This window comes from Leptinotarsa decemlineata, unplaced genomic scaffold, assembly GCF_025532065.1.
Source record: "Leptinotarsa decemlineata unplaced genomic scaffold, Ldec_3_MD MMD2_tig00002974_RagTag_RagTag, whole genome shotgun sequence".
NCBI classification, from domain to species: domain Eukaryota; kingdom Metazoa; phylum Arthropoda; class Insecta; order Coleoptera; family Chrysomelidae; genus Leptinotarsa; species Leptinotarsa decemlineata.
Window position 1 is genome coordinate 6,126,426 of NW_027412578.1, and position 24,690 is coordinate 6,151,115.

General features: G+C 35.6%; 1 protein-coding gene and 1 pseudogene across 1 annotated transcript in view; both read right to left on the reverse strand.

The window, feature by feature from the left end:
• Positions 1-24,690, reverse strand: part of dpr8 (defective proboscis extension response 8) — a 486,244-nt gene that overhangs the window by 62,782 nt on the left and 398,772 nt on the right. The window contains exon 3 of the mRNA XM_074177347.1: positions 23,677-23,887. Within this exon, the coding sequence (XP_074033448.1) occupies positions 23,677-23,887 (211 nt within the window). The remainder of the gene's footprint in view (positions 1-23,676; positions 23,888-24,690) is intronic.
• Positions 1,758-5,119, reverse strand: LOC141483086 (GTP-binding nuclear protein Ran-like; annotated as a pseudogene).

Sequence of the window (24,690 nt, forward strand, 5' to 3'; positions counted from 1 at the left end):
CAGAACTGGCCCGCTCGATCCCCGGATCTCAATCCTCTCGATTTCTCTATTTTGGGCCATACACAGCATTTGGTTTATCGTACTCCTGTTCGCGATGTATAGGACTTAAGAAACCGCATCATTGATGCGTGCAGGATAATCAGAGATACTCCAGGAATATTTGAGCGAATACGTGGCTAAATGCGCCGACGTCTAGATGCATGCGTAATGTCTGAAGGTAGATATATTGAAGATTTACTTTGATTTCTACATGTTGTGTGTTTTGTTATTAATAAATTAGTTTTGTTTATTACCCTTTAATCGTTTAATGCAGGTACTAACTACAAAATAACAATAAATCCAGTTCGCATTTATGATGATGTATCTCTGTAGTTGTTGGTTTGTTTAGAATGAAACAGGCTATCGGAAATAAATTTTCAAATGGTAAACAAATAATAAGACAGAAAGTTACATTGGAAACAAATTTTAGGGGTTGCGTTTTCCACCCCTTACAACCATGGGGTAAACCAATGGCTGAATGTCTTTTTGGTAGTAGAAAACGTCAGGTTAATTGCAATATTGCAACTTTTTCAGTGCTTGTGAAAAAATTGTTATACAAATTTTATGTACCCCCTTTAAGGGGCTGTATCTCAACAAGGAATGCTCCAATGAAGTTTCTTTATATGAAAGATCCTATCTTTTTTTCGATGAGGAATTACCTCCTTGAATGATTTACACGTATTCAGTTACACCCTGTGAAGTATCATGATAAATGAGTTGAATTTTTGGTTACTTTCCATCTTTGGAAATTATATAGAAATTCGTTGCTCATTCCAACTTTATATTCGTGATGTCTGTTACCTTTGTCTTGTGAAAAATTGGAATTTCGAAAGATTTTCTCAACGCTGATGAGCATAAAATAATAGGCCATTTCAGATTTTAGCATTCAGAATGCATTAAAAAGGGTCAATCCAGGTCGAAAATACAGACGATCTGCTGTTTGAATGGAAGTCCTTTCGACTCTTTCATCTCCACACTCCCCTGAACACCCAGTAGACTCATTCTGTATCTTTAAATCTCGAACAATCTCGTTCACTGCTCTCAGAAGTATAATATTCATCGGTTTAGTGTTACCGAGTCTGTTGCGATAGGTTAAGCGTATCAAAATAACCACGACGTATAATGACTTGGTCAAACTGCTATCTGAGAAACGTGCCGATTGCTGCCATATGCCACTCTCGAGATCCAGGCGGAGAGGATTCTCTACAAGGATATAGACCAGTCTTCAGGGACAAATTGCAAGCTCGAGATCTCATTAAAACCAAGAGATACTGCCATGACTCAGGGTGAAGCATGTTCGTCTCTAAATTATGTTTATTTTATCATTCTTTGTCTTTCTTATAATTTTGAGGTTTGTACAAACATCCGGTTGTCATTATTTGGATAAGATTATTTGCGAATATCGCTTATTCATCAATTGACAAACCAATAGCGTTAAATAATAATTTTTTTCTCTATCACTGTCAGAAATATCGGAAATGAAAAAAGGTAATTACAGAAAAAATGTTCAGTACAAATTATTTCCATCTCTGCAATCATACATCATTTTAGCATTTCTCCAGGCCAAACATAATATAACGAAGTTTTGTAGTAAACGTGTATTATATAAAAATATCAACAGCTTGTCCACAAAGTTCCACACAATGAAATTTAACAGAAATCATGATTTACTTCTGTTCAAGTCTTGGTAAATTTTCATACAGAATTTTTGAGTTGATTCACAACTCTTCATTATCTTCGAGTGAAGCAGTTTCTTGCGCTTTCTTGAGATCGTTTTCGATTTGTTACTGCTATTGTGGATCCATTTGAACTTCTGGGAGAACCAAGGCAGACATGGCTACAAATTCTAGATTGAGATAACCAATAAGCTTCCTAGCTGGTCATAGAAAAGGCTTCTCAAAGTTGTAGTTAGATTTGGCAGAGATATCATAGTACTGCAAATTCTTCTTCCGCTTATACTTTTCTATCTTTGATGTCAACCTTGTTTCCGCAAAGTACTATAGAGATATTTTCACAGACTCTGACAAGATCTCTGTGCCAATTTACTACATTCTTGTATGTAACTCTGGAGTCATCTCCACTGTAATGCAAGGGGCTCGGAGAATATTTGAACCAGAACATCTGGAAAGAGAACTGAAATACCTTGAAGTGACCTTGGGATCGAATGGATACAGTGCCTCCGAGATCAGGAAAGCTATGAAACCGAAGAGTAACACGGTTCAAAAAGCGAGAAAAGATCAGATGGTTGCACGCGCATACCTACCGTTTATCCCTAGGGTCACGAACAGAATTGGAAAACTACTGGATATACACGACATCGAAACAGTCTTCAAACCCACGAGGAAGATACAACAGAGCCTCAGTTCGGCTAGAGACAAAAGGGACCCATATCGTGCACTTGTGGGAAGGTATATATAGGAACCACCAAACGATCCATGGGAACGAGACTGAAGTAGCATAAAAGAACTGCAGACTAGGCCAAGCGGACAAGTTAGCTGTGGCATAACACGCACTTAGTGAACGAGACCATACAATCTTGTTTGAAAACACAGAACTAATTGCCCCCAACCAGGGATACTATAACCGACTGGTACGGGAGGCAATAGAGATCCAACAGAAATTTCAACAGAAAAAAAGAAGCGGTGAACCTCAATCGAATATGGAACCCAATTTTGAAAAATTCGAGAATAACGAACAGAATGACAACAGGCAGCAAAATTGTTAATGTTCCAGGTTCAAGTACAGGTACAAGTACAGGTACAAGTGCAGGGACAAGTACAGGTACAAATACAACTGATTACACAACACAACAAAAAATATTTTTTGAATGTTTCCTACACTAAATTAGTCAATTTCTACTAATTTTGGGGTGATAAAAACGAAAATAATTTGAGGCCCAATAAAGATGCCTTCCTTGACTTTAGCATCACTCAACCTGAGAAACTTTGCTCTCAAGTACTTGAAAGCTTGTCCTTCCTGGTCCATGGCCTTCACAAAGTTTTTCATTAGTCCCAACTTAATATGTAATGGGGGAAGGAGAACATCCTTAGGATCTACAAGAGGCTCGTAAACTATATTTTTCTCATTAGGGTTCAGGTCTCGTGTAGGCCAGTTCATTTTTTTATAGTGAGATTTTCTATCCCGACTGTCTCACAGACACAAAAAACAACAGTACTTGGTGAACCCTAATTGCATTCCTAGGAGTATAGCAATGACTTTCAGATCACCACAGATGTGCCACTTGTGTTGTTCATATTTGATTGATTGGAGAAGTGTTTTCATAATTATATACGTTTCCTTCATGTGAACTGCATGACCTATAGGAATAGAGGGTAGCTGATTTCCATTATGCAGAAGTACAGCTTTTAAGCTTAGTTTTGAAGAGTCTTTAAACAGTCTCCATTCAGATGGAGTGTGATCCAAATTCAAGCAGTCCATCAAACCATTAACATCAGAACAAACTACGAGGTTTTCTTTTTTCTCAAAAAAAGGAAGCAAATCTTTTTGACGCTGTATCTACTGAGATATTTCCACATCATGTTTTAGAAGATTCTACTGTTGTAGTCTTGACCCTAACAGCTCAGCCTTTTCCTTAGACAAGCGAAGATCTCTTATAAGGTCACTTAACTCTGCTTGACTAATTCTGTGCGGATCACTAGACCTATCGCTTACCTCAAAATCAGGGTCATAGGATGTAGAAGGATGGGTTGCTCCTTCTAAACAGTCTTCATCACCTTCCTCTAAAATTTCATAGTTTTGGGGTGGAGAAGGGACTGACAAATTGTCTGAGTGTGGTACAGGCCGAAGAGCAGATGGGAGATTAGGGTATTTAACCGTTCCTCTTTTCTTCATAGATAAACCTTGCCTAATGGGAGGAGTTAAGCAGAAATAACAGTCGTCTGTATGATTGGTAGGCTCACGCCAAACCATAGGTACTGCAAAAGCCATTGCCCGGTTTTTATTTTTCAGCCACTCTCGCAATATGACGGAACAAGAATTACAACATATATGAGGAGCTCATGATTTATCTTGGTCCCCAACTTTCACATAGGCTGTCTTAACGATAGGTGTCATTTTACGTTTCTGAGCCTTAAATGTTATTTCACCACATATATAGCAAAAGCTATCGACAGAATTCACACACTTTCGAGGCATTTCAGATCAGCACTTAAATTAATTTAAAAATCAACTTCACACGGTAATTTCAAAAGCAACCACGTGCGTACAATTGACAAACTCACATAGGTTATGTTTACTACTTAAGAACAGCTGATGAGAGGGGTGTTATGTGAACAAACATGTGTACCAACTGTTGGTAATGAAATATTTCATTTGTTGAATACTCAATATACATATATATAATATAATGATACTATATCTTGAAAACAAGAGCTAATATATAATTTTCATGGTCACTTTCGGTTTTAACACGTGGAAATACATTAAAATCATCTAATTTCATCCCCGAAACAAAAACTTTGTTGTGTTATGTTACCTGACAAGGCATGAATACGCTTCACGAAACCTAAAAGTTAGTCATCGGACAGCAAGCCATGATGGTTGAACCGCTGAAGAAGCTAGCCACTCGCGCCAGCGAAATGTCAGGAAGAAATTCCAAAAATCCACGGCATTCAAATTCGAAAAATAATGACACTGAAAATCTCAACCGTGAAAGTCTAAACCATTTTAAGTTTGGAAGTTACAGCAAACATGATAATAGCACACTGTCCCTGAATGTAATATGCATCACGGAGACCACCAAAGTTCTCGTGACGGTTAGTGTCCCATACATTGAACCATTGAACCCATGTTTGTGTGGAAGACCAGAGGATGGTCTTCAATTCCCAAAGTGGCTACATATCTTTTTTCGAAGTCACCAGTCATATGACGTTTCACAAATGTCGTTTTTCCAGTACCTCCATCTCCGACTGAAACATATTTGAAGGTGGGCATTTCTTGTTCAGTAGCCATTATTTTAGAGTGTCACACACCTTATCAAGAAAAACTATTTGGAAAATCCGATGGCATGAAAAATGAGTGATTACTGTTGCCTACTCGTAACGTCGTTAAAGTTCACAATGGTGTTCACACTGTTGATATCAGACAACGAAATGACCTACACGTGCCATTTTCAAGAACTAATCTATACTTATAAATATGAAAGTCACTCAGTTAATACTCAACCATTCATGTCTGTTTCTCCGTACTGGTTAATCCTAAGAAGCTGAAGTTTGATATATAGGTGCTTCTTGGGTCTCGAATGTGCACTGAGAACGTCACTGAGGATACACTACAAAAACACAATTTTGTCTATTTTCCACGATATTTCTTTATTGTTGATTATTTTCGGCTATTACACCATTTTCAAAACTAACTGATTACATTTAAATCTGAGTGATTTATACCTAAGTTGCCTATCCTATTCGTACCTACATTTTGTATACCTGTAATATCCATGAACATAACAAAACAAAGCTTTTGATATAATGTAGGTTTTGGGAACTGGATTATAGATTCAGGAGAGGACTTTTCATGATATGAATAATGTGGTCCCTTATAGCATGAATGAATATTTCCAAGAATGCAGGGACATAGCGTTTGCCGCAGTATCGGGCCAATTATATATTGCTCTCTTAAAAGTAATCCTTAAGAAAAGAAGCCTGCGGGATCATGGACTCTGATATTAGACATTTTATTGAACTAAAAACATCACACTTCTTTATTATTAACACAAAAAAATCTAAAGTTATCGTTTTCGGGTCAAAAGTCAATAGAAGTGAAATCATCAATTCAGTTGGAATGCACATTGGTGTTTTATTTGATTCTCATATGAGGTATTAAAAACACACCAACAAACTCATTCAACGAGCCTATGCCTATCAATTGAATTGAAAAAAATGTTGTGTGAGAGCTTAGTACTAGCACAATTGAATTTTGCAGATACTCTTTATGCGCCGAACCTGACAAGTCACTATAAACAAAAAATTCAGAAAGTCCAGAATTCTTGTTTGAGACTTATATATGGAATAAAAAGAAGAAACAGAATATCTCACAAACTCAAAGAAGTTGGATAGCTAAATATGAAGAATATGAGAAAAATACATGCTGGCTGCCTCAATCATGAGATTGTCTTATATGAAATCCCTTCGTACCTGCATAGGAAAGAGACGTGTCGAACCGATGTTCATAAAATTAACATCAGGTTCAAAGGCTCTTCAACACCTCCCATTTTCACAACCCAGTTATTCAAACGCTCTTTCAGTTACCAGATAGCTGAAGTATTCAATGCTATTCCTGAATTTTTGAAAAAAATTGCCATCCTCTCAGTTTAATATGAATTGAAACTTCATCTTTTCCAAAATCAATAACATGATGAAATTTTCACCATTCCGCTTTTTTATTTTCTTCTATTTTTTTCCTCTTTGAGCGATTCATGACCAATAATAGTTTGCTTGGTTTTGTATCATCGCCAGTCACTGATTTTTATTCATGTATTCATATATTTATGTTAATTCTATCGCAGTTATTTACATAGCTGTGATAATTGAACTTTGCCTCTTACTATAACTTTATATTTGTAGTTAAAACGTAATACTGTGATTTTTTTGTGGTTGTAGTAATAAAGACGTTCATCATTATTATTATTAAAAACATGTTTCTATTGTCTACTGACGAAAAAGCAGTGAACGTTGTATATGAAGACTTTCTGTAGTATATTTAGTATCAGCACTGCACCCGTGCGGAGCCGATGCGGGTCGCTTGTCTTTCATATAAGTCACCCATAGTGACGAAGGTTGTTTTTGGTCACAGTCATCACATCAGGATACAGATCTCCAGTTCAATTCCATCGGTGAGCGTGGCTTGGTTTCTATAATAGTGAAATTTATTTACCTCAATCACGAAATCATTAATAATAGTAAGAGTGCATTATAGAATCTCACAGGGCGCAGAGTTTGTGCGTGGTATTATACAATATTCAGTAATTGAATTGCCTGTAGACATAATGCAATATAGTGATTGTTCATGAAAGAAAGGCCTGAAAATTAATCGTATATAAACTTACCTTCCATTCAAGGAGAACTGACATTTTACTGCAGAGGTTACGACGAATAGATTTTGTTTCCTGGGGGTCAAGCAATATACAAAAACCAGAGGGACATCAGATCATGGCATACCTATGAGACAATGAAATATTTTTCCTAAAAGGGGTTCTAGAAAGTTTAGTTTTTGGGAAGGAAAGGTTTTCGGCTTCCTACTCCTCCATTTTTATCCAAAAAGTGTGAAAATCTTTCGAACGGAAGAAGAGAAAAAATGAGTTGAAAGACTTAACTCTCAACCTGTTTTCTATATATTTCAAATCGACCCGTTTCAGCGGAATAATACTCACACACAGAGCATTTTTAAAACCTTCTACCTTCGCCAAAATTTCTAATTCAAGAGAAAGCGCTTTCGCCAAAATTGACAATGAATTACAAAGCTTGTGACATTTTACAATATCAAAAATTATCATTTCCTGGAGCACAGGGACGATGTGTGATACATTTTCTACAAGGAGCTCATTTGTACTAAAACATGCAGCCTAGTTTCTCATCAATATCCTATAGCAGCAATGAATGAGACAAAAATCTCTCACAATTTTGCGAGTCCAGGGCTACTCTAGATTATTCTTGATCTTTCAAAGTTTCGTTGAAGTGTAACGGTTACTAGAGACCCTCGTGATAAATTTTCTAGGGACTGTGGAAATATATAGAAATCAGACTGGATATAAATATGTTTTGCCAGTTATTTCGGCTTATTTTAGTCAAACTTTTTGGTGTTTTGACTTCCATTGATGACTACGCCTCAAATATTAATGATAGCAATTCTCAGTATGCTGAATGACTTGAGCAAACGGAATAATGATATAGTATTACGAAAATTTTGAGTACTTTTCATTTTCTGTACCATTTCAGATGTTATGAAGCATATTCGGTGAAGAAACTTTATCGATTATGCTATCTATTTCACGGCTTCTCTCAGTGGAAACCATCTAATAAAAAAATTATATATTTCGATACAGTAGACTCTATTTTTTTCTGATCATCTAACCCTAGCCTCTATGTCCAAATGGATAACATTGATTTACGCCTCCATTCAGTGGTGGACCTAATGGGGGACACAGGGGCACCCCTCAGAAGATTGAAAGTACACTAGATATAATTTTTTCAAATACACTTTATGATTGGTAATGGAATTTCAGACCGATATAGATTGAAGAAAACCAATATATAAATGAAGGTCAACTGTCCAATCTCCATATAGTCTTCTTCAACTAAAATTATTTTTCAACCCTTTTCTGCCAATATTCTTCGGTAATATCAGATACTTCTTCTTGAATGAACTCTATCACCTTCTTGTTGAATTTTGTTTGCAGGCATGTTAGGCGTACACATTCTTGAACCATCAGTCCACCCTTTCATAATTGTGTCGTGAGTGTCATACCAAGTTTCGTCCAAATAGTAAATTTGACGTTGTTCTATTTCTGATTGATTCGGTCGTTATTTGATGAAGATCCATAGTAATTTCATAAACCACACGATTCAATCAAATCGTGAGGTGTAGTTTATCAAATGACATTGTTCTTGTCTATATTTTTTTAATTATTCGTTCTGAGTATTTGTTACGCAATTCCACCATTCTTCTCTTTTCCATAACATTGATGTTGCTTTATTATTTTAAATATAAATCCTAGTTTCTTCATCCAATTCTGAAAAGTTTTCTCACAGCAGCTTACTTTATGTCTGAAAGAATTCAATTCCTTTCTTATGATATATCACTTGTAGGCATCTCATTGTTTTTGTAACAGTTGTATATTGTTTTTTTCAATGATTTTATTAGATGAACATCTGAAGCTTTGGTAGTCCTGTATCACATCGCGTCTTGCGTTCATAAGGTTTGTTTTTGACTATTTCATGTACAGTTGAGAAAGAAGTTTTTGTGGAATCTGATGTTGCTAATAATAGTTTGTTTTTTTTCAAAACCAAACTTGAGATGTAGATTCTCATATACATTGAAACATACTCTCTGTGTTTCAATATTCAAATGCATCCGAATCTTATCCACTGGTATCTCTTTTTCTCACTGTTCACACTCGCTATTGGAATCACTACAAAGCAGAAAGTCGGCATTGTTATCACACTCATTTGTACTGTTAGTACTTGTCCAAGGACGACCCATTTTGAACAGACAAGAAAAATTTTAAGTAGTTATAACTGCACCAATATTGAATTCCAACACTTAAATCGCGATCAGTTCATGAACTGAACACGATGGAGATAACCATCCCCGCATTCGCCGATTTCTATTCGTCACCATAAGATGACTTCAAATTTAGTTTTATGACTCTTCAGTCAATCATAAAACTCGGTTAGTAAAAATTATCCAATATAAATTGCCAATTCTACATTCCACATATTCTAGTTGGCAGCCGGTTCATTTCTATGTATTGGTTTCTTTGGCCTTTGAGAGTGGCGCCAACTTTAAATCTGCACCATATCGTTTACTTCGACTATACTTGAACAGATTTTCACTCAATTGTGATGATAAACGGTAAGGGTTATATTTAATATACATATTTTCCTTATCGTTAGTTGTGATAAAATATTCAAAACTAAGCAATGGTTATTTTTTTCAAATGTTTTTTCCTGAATGCATACCACGGAACATCAATAAAAAACCTCCAAGGACTCAATGCTTTATGGAGGGGTTATATACCCCATACTCTGAGTTGTACAACATCCGTTGTCGTTGATTGAAACGGGTTACTTTGTTACTTAGGAACTAAATTTAGGCTGCCGGAACTCCGAGGAGAGGGATTGTTGGTAAATATAAGTCCACTTGGAGGATAAGTGTATTGTTTTTCTAAACACGCCAAGCTTATGGTGATTACAGGCTTATGGCCTAGAAGTATACTATTGGATTCACAGATATAAATGTAAGCAACTTATGATTAAACTTAAGGTGTGGTAAATACTTGGTTTATTCTAGAATTCGCAATTTGTGCCGCAATGTTGATTCGAGGTCGTGCGGGAGGGTGTAATACATAACAGGAAAGACTTTACATGCATGGGATATGGGAGAATAGTCTCCAGCAGCACGATCCAACCCCTGTACGCAGTCCACTCAGGCAATGATCTTTTCCATGCAGATAACTTGCTCCTCGGAAGACCGTAATCAGAGATATAAGGGGTGTAGTGGTCTAGCCTTGCGAGAGATACACCAGAATATACACAATATACACAATATCGTCTTGAGGTGGTAATAAGAAGGCCTAAAATAAGGTTAAGGTTTAGAAGGATATACCCTTTAGGGTATTTTCGGAAAGTGGGTTCTCACCGTAGTTGTTGTGTGGCCTGAAGATTGGAATTTGACAAGAGAACGGGTACTTAATGAAAATCCCCAATACTGTGAGCGAGTTATTCCTTTAGATAACCCAAATATAGTTATTCCCGTATTGAATATTTTGGTTTCTTCAAATCCACAAAGTGATGAGCTCAAAATTCTTGCTTCAGAGAAGATAACCAAACTCAACTCTCATTCCCAGAGAAAAAACCCTTTTCTTTTTCCTTTCCTTTTCTTCCCTATCAACGTTATTCAAGGTCGAATTATTCTGATTGTCTTTAGGCACAAAAAACAACTGAATTGTTTTGAATGTTACACAGGGTGGACGCTGTGCATAAATATATGATTTCAATAAATTACTTTTCTGTTATCTTATAAATCCGCTCTTGCATTTTGGGAACCGTTACATCCCCCCCCCACAAAATGATTTTCTGAATCCACCACTGCCTCCATTACTTCTTCTTATAACTTTCACGAATCGTTCTTCAACGTTATCTTCGGAATGTATGTATGACATTTCGAGTGTCGTACTCTCGTTGACAATTTCAACCTCTGTATTCGATGTTCGCATGTTGTGATCAGGTAATCGTGGAAAATATTGAAAATTCCACGATAACTGTACTAAATGACACACAGATAGACAATCCAATCCCAATCACAAAATTTTCAGATGAGTTTGTGGAAAAACCTTTTTATGGATCTGTCCACCTTTTTTTCCAAGAAAATTTCTACAGAAATTATAATTCTGTAGAGTCCAGGAATGTCGTTGTGATGAATCCGAGTTTCCCAAATTGCTCATCTGTACATTTCACTAAATCATACAGCTCAGTCTCCGATTCATGTCTTACAGTAGCAATAAATGAGACAAAGAACCCTCATAAACATCCGAGTCTTCGGCTTCTCTAAATTGTTCTTGATATTTCACGTTTCGTTCAAGCGAAACAGTTATTAGAAACTCTCCCGGAAACTTTCAAGTGGGAATCTGGAATTGGATGGAAATTAGACTGAATATAAATTTGTTTTGCCAATTATTGCGGCTTACTTTATTCCAATGTTATCGCGCTATTTGGGGTTTTTACCAGCGAGTCATTTCGTTTAATTTGCTTGAGATACGAGATCATTCTTGAGTATTTCCGTTTAACACGTTCAATTTCCTCTGGAAAATATCGTTTCGCCAGAAAGCAGGGATTGAACTTTGAATGAGGGTTATTCATGGAGTTTGAGTCGAATTATGCCGGAGAAACAAAGGTCGCACCTAGAGGTGGACATTTTAGTGTGATACGAAGTAGAATTATAGATCACGAACTAGACGTAATATTCGAATTTAAAAAACAATCAATTGTGATATTTTCAACAAACAATTCCACAAAAACGCAACACTTGTTTCGCCATAAAATGGCTTCTTCAGGTGCGTCTTCTCAAACACATTTTAAATATTTCCTAACTAGAAGTGATAGACTTCGTGAGGTTTTTCTACGTGAGGTTTTTCTACGTTTACTCATACTATTATAAGGGAGTTGAATATTTCATTAACGTTAAATAATGCAGATGAAGGCCCAGCTGATATTCAAATTTTTCGATATCATTTGTATCTTAAATTTTATTGTATGAGTTGAGAAGTCGGAATCAATTATTCTAGTTGACGGACAATCAATGAAAGTTATGAAAATTTATTATTTTTTGAATCCTGTGGACCGTCAACTGGTGTAAGTAAAATGAGAAATCAATAGGGAAGTAACATCTGAAATTTGAACATTTACAATGTAGTTTCACAAAATTGGACCCGCTATCATCAGTAAATTTACTTGCTTTGTGTAATTTCAATACGATGATTCCATAAAAACTTATGAGATCTCATGACGAGTATCACGACTATATTCTCATAAATTATCATGTATTGAAATTTACATCAAGTTTGTATTATGTAGTGAATAGAAAATGAAACTACATAATATAACGTTGGTAACGAATTGCCAATGGTTTAACGTAGTTTTACACTTTTTATGCTGCGTATTTCGTCACAAACATTACTCTCAATACAATATGAAGATTGAATCTCTCCATTGTTTTCAGGAAATACTTCATTACTGATTATATTCAGCAGCATATCTCTTCAGAACGTTACATTGAAATGTGTTGAAAAAAATTAATAAAAGTGGACTTATCATTATCGAAAAGGAAGTTGAGAAGGGTGAGAAATAATTCTGGAGATTTGAGGTTCATAATACTCTTTTAATGAAGAAGGAAATAATACAAAATATGGAATTATGAAACAACAACAAAAATTAATTGGCGCTCCGGGGCGACTTCATTGATTCCAGTGGCGCATTTGCTCTTTCAGCTGCAGGAAAACCTGGAATAACCTGAAGCACCACATCATCTGAAGATCTTGATCTGCCAATGTCCTCTCTTTCATAAAATGAAATGTAGAGTGTCTCCAGAGGCACGACTGTCGTCAAACTTAAACCAGTCCGTTTCGTCTTTGACTAATGCGTAATAATGACCAGATTCAACGCCAGAATCACAGTGAACAATGACTGCATGAAGATTATAATAGTGGTCTGCTAGAATGAAGAGTTCATCTATTTCAAACCTTCGTAAGAGTTTGGCGCTACTGTCAGAGGTTGAGCCATGTTTGAAGATCATCAGTGTTATTATTAGATTGACTGGTACCTCAGCTATACTTGTTTCTTCATGATAGTCATTTAGTTTGGCGAATGTTTGGCAATACAGTTCATCATCACCCGTTAAAAGTTTAATTTTCAGATGATTTATCAATGAGCTTCGCACGGACTGGAAACGCTAGTGAATTTTCAGAAAACCAAATACGTTTTTGCTACCTCTTGAACATTCACTGAAACAAGTGGGTATTTTCTACAAACACAAGACAAGACAGACTGTAGAGAATCATTCAGTCCAGAGCGGTCAGAAGGATTAATTTTGCTATGTTTTTGCTTACGAACAGTACTCAACAAGAACTCCAAGAATTCAAAGCAATCCTCTTGTTGTTATGAAGAGTATCTAGTGGACTTTAAAGACTCCAGACTGCTTGAACAATTGTTTGAGTTTGGTAAATAAGTAGGAATCAGAATCAATAAAATTGAGTATAACATTTTCAGAACAACGAAAAAATAATCTTGCTTCTTTCTGATATATAGATCACATATGGATATATTAGGAACGACTCAGAATAAGGCGTCGTTCAGTAGTGTGTTCGCAAGAATCATTTATCGACAACAATATTAATCAATCACTTCGTTCCTAGCATCTCTGAAATTACCCAATAACTCATATTTAATCCAACACAGTAGACAAGTTGCAACCACCTTCTCGGGACCCTTATCGTAATTACACACCAATTTGAACAACCTGCTAACACAAGAGATGTATTTGCTGCAACTTTCGGGACAGGGCTATCAAACTACGGTATGTCAACACAACTTTAACACCAACAAGTTGGCAGGTATTGAGTATTACTTGTCAGAACTGAAGCACAGACAAATGGTTGAGATAAAATGTCTTTTATTGTAAATAAGCCTATTTTAATAAATTTATGACATATCACCCACATAAATGTTAGGTCTCTAAAATAATTCCTCCACTTTACTACAACAAATATGAATGAATGTTCAAGCTATAGTTAATGGAAAGTACGAAATACTGAATATTCAGGATATAAATATACACTTGAAACAGATCACATTGCATTCATAACAGACGTGCTATTCCCGTCTATTATATATACCGTTCAGTTTCCTGCAGTTTATGACAAATTGTCTGTCTTCTCCTAATGCCGTACATCATTCGAAAGCAACCACCTTGAACTTTGTGTATTAAATGTCTCACAATCTTAATGTGAAACAAATATGTCGCAATAATTGAAACGGGATAATATCATAGTATCGCTCAACATTTTCTTTACTTCCAAACGCAAACACATTCTCTGCTAACACGCAAACTCCAACTTTCATAATATGCGTCTCGGCCCCCAAGATTATCAGCATTTCATTCAAAAAATAACGGAAATTTCTGAATGATGATTGATTTTTGTATCAATTTATGCCTTGTTTTACAACTGAAAAAATATAATGCAATTTCTGCGTGTCATCAGCAGCTATGTGGTATTTGCAATATATCAGGTGATTATGAGAATTTGAGTTGAATTTCATAAAATCGTCTAAAATGTCTTTGAAAATTAGAAAATTGATAGTTTGAAAAAAATCCAACTGAATTTTGCCGAAGAAGCCATTGTATGGCGGAACACGTGTTACGTTTTTGTAAAATCTCAAAATATCTCAAAATAAAGTGTTTTCTGAATACGTTAGTTATGGATTTTCATCAAGTATCAGCAAATTTCATCATATATTAAACTACAGAAATGAAAAAAGAGTCTTTAGAAATATTTCAGAATTTTTATTGTTTTGAATTCCAGCTATGGAGTTTATACAAATTGGTGAACGAAACCATGGAAATTAAGATTCCCTAATTGTTATCATATCCTTGTCGCCATAGTTATTATAATCTTCGTCTTGACCTATTATTGAGTTGTTTCGAAATTTTTGTCCGTTTTCACTCTCACTGAATACTTATTCAATTTATTCAACTAAGCACTTTTGCCAACTAAACAATAGTCTCTTGATATCATCAGCATGAAAATTGAGTGCTTGGGATTTGAGGAAGTCGACGAAGGGTGTTTTTACCTGGTTCTGATGGTAGTCGGTTGGAGAGTGGCCCGGGGATTATTGCGAAAACAATTATATTTTTCACTGTTTTCTTGAGCCATTTCTGCTCTTTTTATGATTGAGCTATATCTGGAAATCTCAACCTAGTTACACCATAATACTATGTCACCAAACACAAGCTAGTAATATCAGCTTCTGTGGATTTCTTGTTTATTCTCAGCCTCATATCAAAACATCGTGGTACTGTGGTTGTTTTTCGACAGGAATTTACGAGAACCTACAGTGTAGGTGCGTTAAAAAAACATGTTTATGAGCATGTTTCAACATCGAAATATTCTTTTCTTTTCTGATTGATTCGGCCGTTACTTGATGAAGATCCATAGTAATTTCAAAAACCTCAATTAAGTTTGTGGAGATCAAATCCTGAGGTGTAGTTTTTGAAATCGAAATACTCATTTTCTTGTACATTTCACTACTATCAATATTCAAACATAATAGCTTCATTTGCCAATTTCAGTTTCAGCACTTTCAATTATTCATCCAAAGAACCCAGTCACAATAATTATCAACCCGCCACTGACTGGACCATGGATTGTGTATTCAGTACTCGCGACACTACTGTCATCAAGACTTCGTAACGAACCGGGTGGACCCTTTGGTCCAAATCAAACCCCCAGGGCGTTAATCAGTATGCGAAAGGCACCGACTCATTAATTCATTGTAACTCCATGGTCAATCTGTTTGAAGAGTAATAAATCCTGTCCTCATTTCGAAAGGAATAATTCATATCACCCCATAAAAGCTGGCAAAGGTCCAATGTTCGAGGCAGAGAAATGAGAGGTTACTACTGAGAAAAGGGATTTTATTTGTTTGTTGAGGGTGACGTTGTAATTGGAATTGTATTTAGAAGTCTTCAGATGATTGCACAATGACTCTTCAAATGTTTTCAGCCATCTCATCAATTTTTCTTTGAAATATAGCATGTGTGGAAAATGAGGTTGTGAAGAGTGTAGAATAGTCTTTCTCAAAGTGGCCAATAACGCCCCCTTGTGAGTGCTGGAGGCCTATTATAGGGGAACAGTAAACGACACAGAAGATTGGGGGGCGTTGAAGCGGTTTAGGGGGCGATGGCTAATTTGAACATTTTTTTTTCTTTCAACATAAATTCCTTCAAGCTCAACGCTCGTGTAGCACCATCTAGGGGACTAGACAGTACTTATTTCCTGCCCGACAGTTGTCAAACTGTACAATATATGGCGTTAAGCTACAATGCAAAGCGAAAAGTTTCCAGTCTCCATTCTCGAAAGTACTAGGCCCGCCCGCTGTCTTATATAAAAGCGCGCGCGCCATCCAGCCAGTAATGTCATTCGACGATATTACGAAAACAAGTGAATTTAGTTAGGGACTAGCTAGGTGAAGTGCTGTACGTGCGGTGGTAAATACTATGAGAGGTGCCATTAGCAAGTTTTTAATACTCGATTCTTCACTTCGGCATTTTTGAAGACAAAATTATGAAGGAAGCGAAAAAAAAAGAAACGGCAGTATAGTGCGTAATATATAAAATATGGATTTGTCAAAAAACATTTTTGAATGAAGCGATGAAATCCTCAAAGCTACAAGATCGTTTGAATAAAATGTATTCAGGTAAAAAAGACAAAAGTGTGACTTATTTTCAAGAACTGGAAAAGAAACACTCAGCTCAGCCTCACCTGTGTCAAAACTTTCTTCAGCAATACTTGCTAATTACTCAAACAGGTAAACCTCACACTATTGGAGGGGATTTAATTTTACCGGCAATAAAAGAAGTAATAACTACGGTGCTCCATAAACCAGCGGCAGATATTATCTGAAAAATTCCTTTGAGCAATAGTTTCGTGCAAAGAAAAATTGATGAGATGGCTGAAAACATTTGAAGAGTCATTGTGCAATCATCTGAAGACTTCTAAATTCTCAATTCAGTTAGATGAGTTCACTTTTGATGTTGCCATACGTGAGATTTATTGAAAATAAGAAAATATGTCAAGAACTACTATTTGCCAGAAATTTAGAGAACGATAGAAAAGAAGAAACCATATATAAAACACTGGAAAAATTTTGTGATGAGAAAGAAATTCCACTGATGAATATTATATCAGCTGCTACGGATGACGCTCCGGCTATGACAGGACGTCACAAAGGCTTCATAGCGTACTTAAAAAATAAAATTTCAGATGTGCTTACTGTACATTGCTTCAATCATAGGCAATATTTGGTTGAGAAACATTTTAGTAGACGCCTCTCAGAATCACTGCAACATACCATAAAAGCAGTCAATAAAATCCGAAACGGCTCTTTAAAGACAAACTATTTAATCAGCTTTGTGTTGCTAATTTTGAAGATTTCAAAATTGGTTTTCAAGAGGTAACTGTTTGACTAGATTTCACAATCTATTTAACTTTGTAATAGAGTTTTTGAAAAACAAAGACAAAGAATTTCACGACAACCTGATCACTTCAAAGACCTGTATACATTATTTAAGGATGTCAATCTTCAACTTCAAGGTGATGACTTGAATTTGATCAAAACAAAAAATGTCATTCCTGCTTTTGTAGCCAAATTGCTCTTATAAAATAATAATATCGGCAGTCGTGATTTTCGCAATTTCCCTAATTTGTCAGCAGTATACTTCAACAACGACGACTTGCTTGTTCACTGTCAACATTTGGAGAACCTCCACAGTGATTCCGCAAAACGATTCCAGGACATTTTGAAATTGGAAATACCGGACTGTGTGTTGGATCCTTTTTCAAATGTCAACACAGCAGGATCACCCCAGCTGGAAGAAGAACTCATAGAATTGATAACGAACGAGGAAATAAAAATGAAATTAAAAAATGGATACTAAGAATGTTGGCTTTAAAAGCCAATCCCGATATTGCACCCTGGATTGTGGCCCATCGTTCAACGATTTTTGATAGCATTCCCATCATCGTATTTGTGTGAACGTAGATGTAGTGCTGCGGCAACGTTGCTAACTAAAAAGAGAAATCGGTTGCAGATTACCGAACGCGGTGACTTACAGCCGTTTTTGAGTAAATTCGATCCTGATATCAACAAACTTGTTGAAAATCATCAAATCCATCCTTCACTTTAGATTAGTTTTGAAATATAAATTGAAATGTTTGCTTTAATAACATGAGTAAAAGTTTTCCTAAATGGTATTTCACATTACCCTAATTAGAAAGTCTTATTTTCACATGACACACATAATTCAATTATTGAAATAATGACTGCGATTGTGATTCTTAAGATGTAGTAAAGTAAAAAAATTTGGGGGCGCTCGAAAATAATTAATTCTCGAAGTGGGCGGTAGACAAAATAAGTTTGAGAACCTCTGGTGTCGAATAACTGGATGCAGGCATACGATTTTGTAAGTTATTGTCAAGTTTTTGCCCGTAGGTTTGCCAATAATCGGGTACACGGTATAATAATCAAACTTGACTTCATTTCACTGTTGAAAGAACAGAACCATTCAACTGAAACTTCAAGGATTATTCAAGTGTCTATCGCCTTATGAGATCGCTCTGCACCGCACTGTCCGCGAAACTTGACTTTACTTGACTATATACGGTGAACGAATTATCTTGAAGTTGGTAGAGAGTTTGGCAAAATTCCATCGAAACGATGCGAACATTGAACAGCCGCGGCGGCCTGCACTTTTTTTTTTCGGGTCATGATTTACAACATTTTATTCCCAACAATCGATACATGATGAACGATGATATTGTACACGATGACTTTGTATCTGAAAGATGCCTAAAAATTCATGCTGTGACTCATATTTCGAGATGTTCAAAGGTTTTCGATTCATGGAGTTTCTATAGATTTGTTACGAAGCAAAATTGGCCCTTCTAAGTTGATGAAAGTATAATGTTTTGAAATATTTAAGTGAATCGTGAGGTTCTGAATTGGATCACTCCATTTCAATGTGTAGTAATCAATTTTTAGTTTTCACGGTGCCAAAATGCTCTAGATAGATTCTACCCAGTAGCGACTATGTCGTGTACTAGCAGTTCATCGGCCAGATAAGACATCTACGGGAAATATTGAAACTGAGTCAGATCATTGAACAAAAACCGAGTTTTGTTAACTACTTCCATATTTTATTGTGGTTTCTTGCTTTCCGTGAGTGAAAATTAATTATTTCACATTTATTTTACCTATTTGTCAGTTTCTCATGTCTTTAATGAAAGCACTCAAGAGTTACTTTCACCAATTCACCATAATAACTCAAAACATAAGAAAACAATGAACATGATCTTTGTTTAACATTGAATTATTTCGATCAATTGTGAATTGTTTGAGTAGAAAAAAACGGCCTTTCAACTTGTCTATTTCCTTCAATTCTCCGGAAAACACTGTAGCCTCGAAGGCTTATTGCGTTTCCCCCCATAGTTTCATGACAATCATTAAATTGATCATATTGAATAATGATATGTTTCGCTAGTTTTGTAATGCAGAACCATGAAGAATGGATTTTGAATTGTTTTCAATATTACATATGGTAATGGGACACAAAATGAGAATTGCAGTTGCAGTTGCAAGTTAACCATTTATGAACAATGGAATAAAATAACTCATATATCCTTAATTGCATTGCAATTATGCATAATTGCAAATATGAATATATGTATCGTAATTGTAAAGTTTGTACTATTTATGAAATTATTTGTTTCGATGGTTTGAACAGAATATTTTCAGGTAATATTCGTATATTCATATACACTGATATGCATATTATTTTGCAAAATCTCAAACAACATCTGATACCATCCCTACATATTAGAAATCAAAGTTCCCCGCCATGTCTATCTGATGTCTATCTGCCTGAACACCACAGATCTGAAAAACTTCAGAACGGATTTTCATACGATTACCACCAATAGACGAAGTGATTTCAAGTTCAAGAACCTATTGAAGTCGAATCTTCAGAATTACTGAAGAAGTGAGAAATATTTGAAAAAAAAACTGTAATCACAGAAAAAAACTTTTATTAGAGTTTTCAGAAGTTCTGAAATATTCTGCTCGTTCTAAGTTCGTAACACTGTCGATAACCACTTCAGACGAGTCTAAACAGATTGTCCTTCGATGTAGCAACTTGTCACTGGTCACTCTTTAATGAAACTTCAGGGGGTTATTGGTCACCCTTTTCCTACAATTTCTCTTTACAAATTCGTTCGCCTTCGGAGAGGATAGGACGTCAAAGAGCAGGATATTAACAGGCGTGTCAGGTTACCCAATCACGAAGGGGTATACCGATATAGAGCAGTTATCGAGATACTTGATTATTAGTTCGGTCAGATGAAGACTGATCGGAAATACGCGGTATGCGTTTGCACCATATTCATAAGTGTTGGCGGATTTGTGTTACCATATTTAGTCTAATCAAAAAGTTCAAAAACATGAAAAATAGAGATAAAGGTCCTAAAAATATGAGCGATAACTCATTCGATTCGGAATCACTTCTAGAAAAATGTTTTTGAAGGATTTTGGTGCGGGTAAAAAATTGCAATTGTTATTAACAAAATAAGATAAAAATATTAATATATAAGCAATTTTGAAAAAAGCTCGTTGAAGAGGAAGAAATTTTCAATGAAAAAAATTCTAACTTCATTATTTATAATTTTGATTTGACGTTGAAAATAGGGTTCCACGCGACTGTTATGGCTTAAGCGCTTTGCCGCTAAAGAGAGTTTATCGAAAGAAATAATTTTTTTGTAACCTAAAATGCCATTTTGAAAATTTGAGAAGATTCTAGTATCTTCTTAACATTTGAATGAATCGAGTCCCGTAGAAAAAAAGTTTTATCTTTAGCGGCAGCGCGCTTATGCCGGAACCCTATTTTCAAGTCAAATTAAAATTATAAATAATGGAGATAGAGTTTCGGAAGCCGAGACTTTTTTATCGGAAATTTCCTCCTCTTTAACGAGCTTTTTTCAAAATTGCTCAATAATAATTTTTTTTGAGTTATTAACGAAAAACTAAATACCATTTTTTTTCTCATATTTCAGGACCAAAAAGTATGTTTATTTGCGTTTACTTCATTTGTTTTACAAAGAAAAGTGCAGCATGAGCTGTATTTTGAGGTTACAACTTGAATGACAAAATGTTGTGAATGAGCCACTTGTGGAAGCTTTGAAAGAGCCGACTCTTTCATGGCACGAAAAACTGGAGCTTTCAATACACTACAAAGTACGGAACTGCGCAGTTTGTTAGAGATGCCTATTTAGCAGCTTTCAGCCTACAAAATGTTACTCGAGGATTCATCAAAACTAGCATATATCCCTTAAATTCTAACATATTTCCTGACGATGCGTTCCTTGCATCATATGTGACCGACAGACGTAATCCAGCTTCAGAAAAAAATTAAACGAGTAAAAAGAGAAGAAAAATAAACTTAGAAAAGTTGATGTTAAGAAAATGTCAACAAAATAAAATATAAAAAACTAAGATCCAAGGCACATGATGAGTCCAGTGATTCCAGCGCTACCATAACCTTTCACGATGATTCCTCATTCACAGGCTCAGATGATGAAATTTTTCTTTTCCAAAAATGAAATTAATCTAGTGGAATTGAAAATCAAAAAGATTACTTCACAGCAAGAAAAAAATTATTGTGTTCTCAGTAATGGAGATTATTCTAAGAGCAAAGTTGAATGGTACCAGTGTAAGATTTATGATTATTGGGCACATAAATCTTGTGGCATTGAAGGTGTACCGTTTGCCAAAAATTTCTTCAGTTGATCATTTCATAAGGAGACTGATTATATATATATATATATATATATATATATATATATATATATATATATATATATATATATATATATATATATATAGATTTTGATTTGAATCGATGATAAATACCTGTGATTTTAATAGAAATAAGCAATGTTGAAGTTTGATTAGGTTTTTATAAAAGATAAATAATTTAAATACTTTATTAAGAAATTGTTATTGCTGAAAGACTGTTTTTTTTTTATAAAATGGAGTCTTGTGGCACTACAAGGTTTCTAGTTATTCATTTATTTCATAATGGAGGCAGATTATTGAAGAAATACAGTGTGTCTCACATCTCATGGAAACACCCCCGTATCTTCCGTAATATTCGAGGTAGAATAATGAAACTCTCAGGACTGATGAAAATGCTCAAAATGCACCTACTACCTGAATGGGGTTGACCAAAGTGATATACACTGTCCGCCACTCGCGATGGAACACCCCATTTTTACGCTAAAACATATTAGGGGGCAAAATAGTCCTGTTGGTAGTCCTGATCACGAATCTGAAGGAATTTTGAGCCTATTTTGCCCCCTAATATGTTTTAACTTAAAAATGGGGTGTTCCGTCGCGTGTGGCGGATGGTGTATATCACTTTGATCAACCCCATTCAGGTGGTAGGTGCATTTTGAGCATTTCCATCAGTCCTGAGAATTTCATATTACACACTCTTCCCTACTCGAAATGCTAGTTTTCTACTCGAAAATAGACAAAATAGTGTCAAAATTGAAACTGAATATAAGGAATAATCAACTGAAGTCGTATTTGACATAGTTGATCCACCATTATATTTTCTTCACTCCTTAGATTATCATGAAAATTCAAACAATTTGGGAAATACGTCGAATTATGATTGTTCCTGCGGAAGTTTAATTTAAAACATTTGTTATTTTTAATCTTGTTCATTTAATTTTGTAGTATGTTTGTGTCAATTTTCCTGTTTAACCCCGTATAAAAGACAGTTGAGAGTGATTTTCAAATAAAAAGTGGTTGTTGACGGTACGAAAATGATCTTCTCATTTTCTTCGTATCAAACAAAACCTAATTCTTGACCAATTCAAAAAGTAAAACCAAGTCAGATACATAATTGTGGTCCTTCGAGCCGGATCTGAACCAGCGACCTATGGATCTACAGTCCACATAGGTCGCTGGTTCGTATGGATCTAAAGTTCACATTGGTCGCTGGTTCAGATCCGGCTCGAAGGACCACACTTATGTATCTGACTTGGTTTTACTTTTTGAATTGGTCAAGACTTTGGTTTTGTTTAATATGAAGAATATGAGAAGATCATTTTTGTACCGTCAACAACCACTTTTTATTTGAAAATCACACTCTCAATTGTCTTTCATACAGGGTTAAACAGGAAAATTGACACAAACGTACTATAAAATTGAACGAACAAGATTAACAATAACAAACGTTTTAAATTAAACTTCCGCAGGAACACTCCCTTCCAGTGATGGAATCTTATTCATCACTATTCTTCATGTTCATCAACATCTAGAAGACAAAGTTTGGTAACAGGTCTTCTGTATGTCCCAATATTTGTTTTTACATCGACCACTCGTACATTGCCATCTGCACCTGGATATGTTGCAGTAACTACACCTTTGGACCAAGTATCAAGAATTGGCTGTCGACTATAATCACTATATCTCCAACAAAGTATTTTTATTCAAAAAAACTATCAAAACCAAAGGGAATTACAAAACCAAAACTAACCGGAGTCAGAAAAAATCATAAAGAAACACTTACCCACTATGGTGAGGAACAGGAATTGCCCTACAGGAGGAGTTGTACTAATTTGACACTCGTAAATTCCGGAATCTTTTTTCTGTGGATATCGTATTCTCAGTGTCCATTCTTCTGTATGGGGTGTATGCACCGCTTCAAATCGCTGATCAGATGTGTACGTATATCTGCCTACGGTCAGAAGATGAATGTCCCGATGACGAACCCAAGATACCTGAAACAGAGAATTGGAAATGAAATCACAAACGATTGAATAATTTGAGTAATCACAAAATATGGCCTGTATGGAAAAAAAACGTATGTCATTGTAGCAATAGAATATGGAATTCAACAATACACAGTTTTGGGACCAATATTTGAATGATTTATTGGGAAACAGAAGTTTTGACCGAATTAATAGACATGTCGACAAATCCGGAATGATGGACGATACAGCACAATGGGAATTGTTAAAAACAATTGTTGAAAACAACAAGCTAGATCTGGTAAGTAAGGTGGATGGTCAAGCAGTACAAACCGTAATTCGTGGATTTTTGCTATGACCACAGATGCTGAGGTGAGAAACGCTGAGGCGTTCTTTCCTAGAAATTGATCTCTTCTAAAAATACACCCCTTTGAATTCAAACAGTAAGACGTTTTCGAACGGCCAACTGATGAAACACGAACAAGTGAACGAAATATTTTGAGCAATGGTTAGGGCAGATCGTCACCACTGATCATTGATCTGAAGATATATGAGTGTTCTGAGTACGCTAGTCATCTAGAGAGCATCATGACTATTTACAACTAGCGACCCGCTCCGACTCCGCATGGGTGAAACGCTACAGAATATATCACGTTCACAGTTTTTTGTTGGTAGGCAAAAAAAAAACATGTTTTCTCTAGAGGTTACTTCTAAAAGAGCGAAATATAATTGCCTCGGTACCATCAGAACCACCATGTCCCTTCATTTTGAATCTGTAATATCTTCAAAAAAGTTATTCAAATCACATTCTGTAATGGGCTATATTGATCACA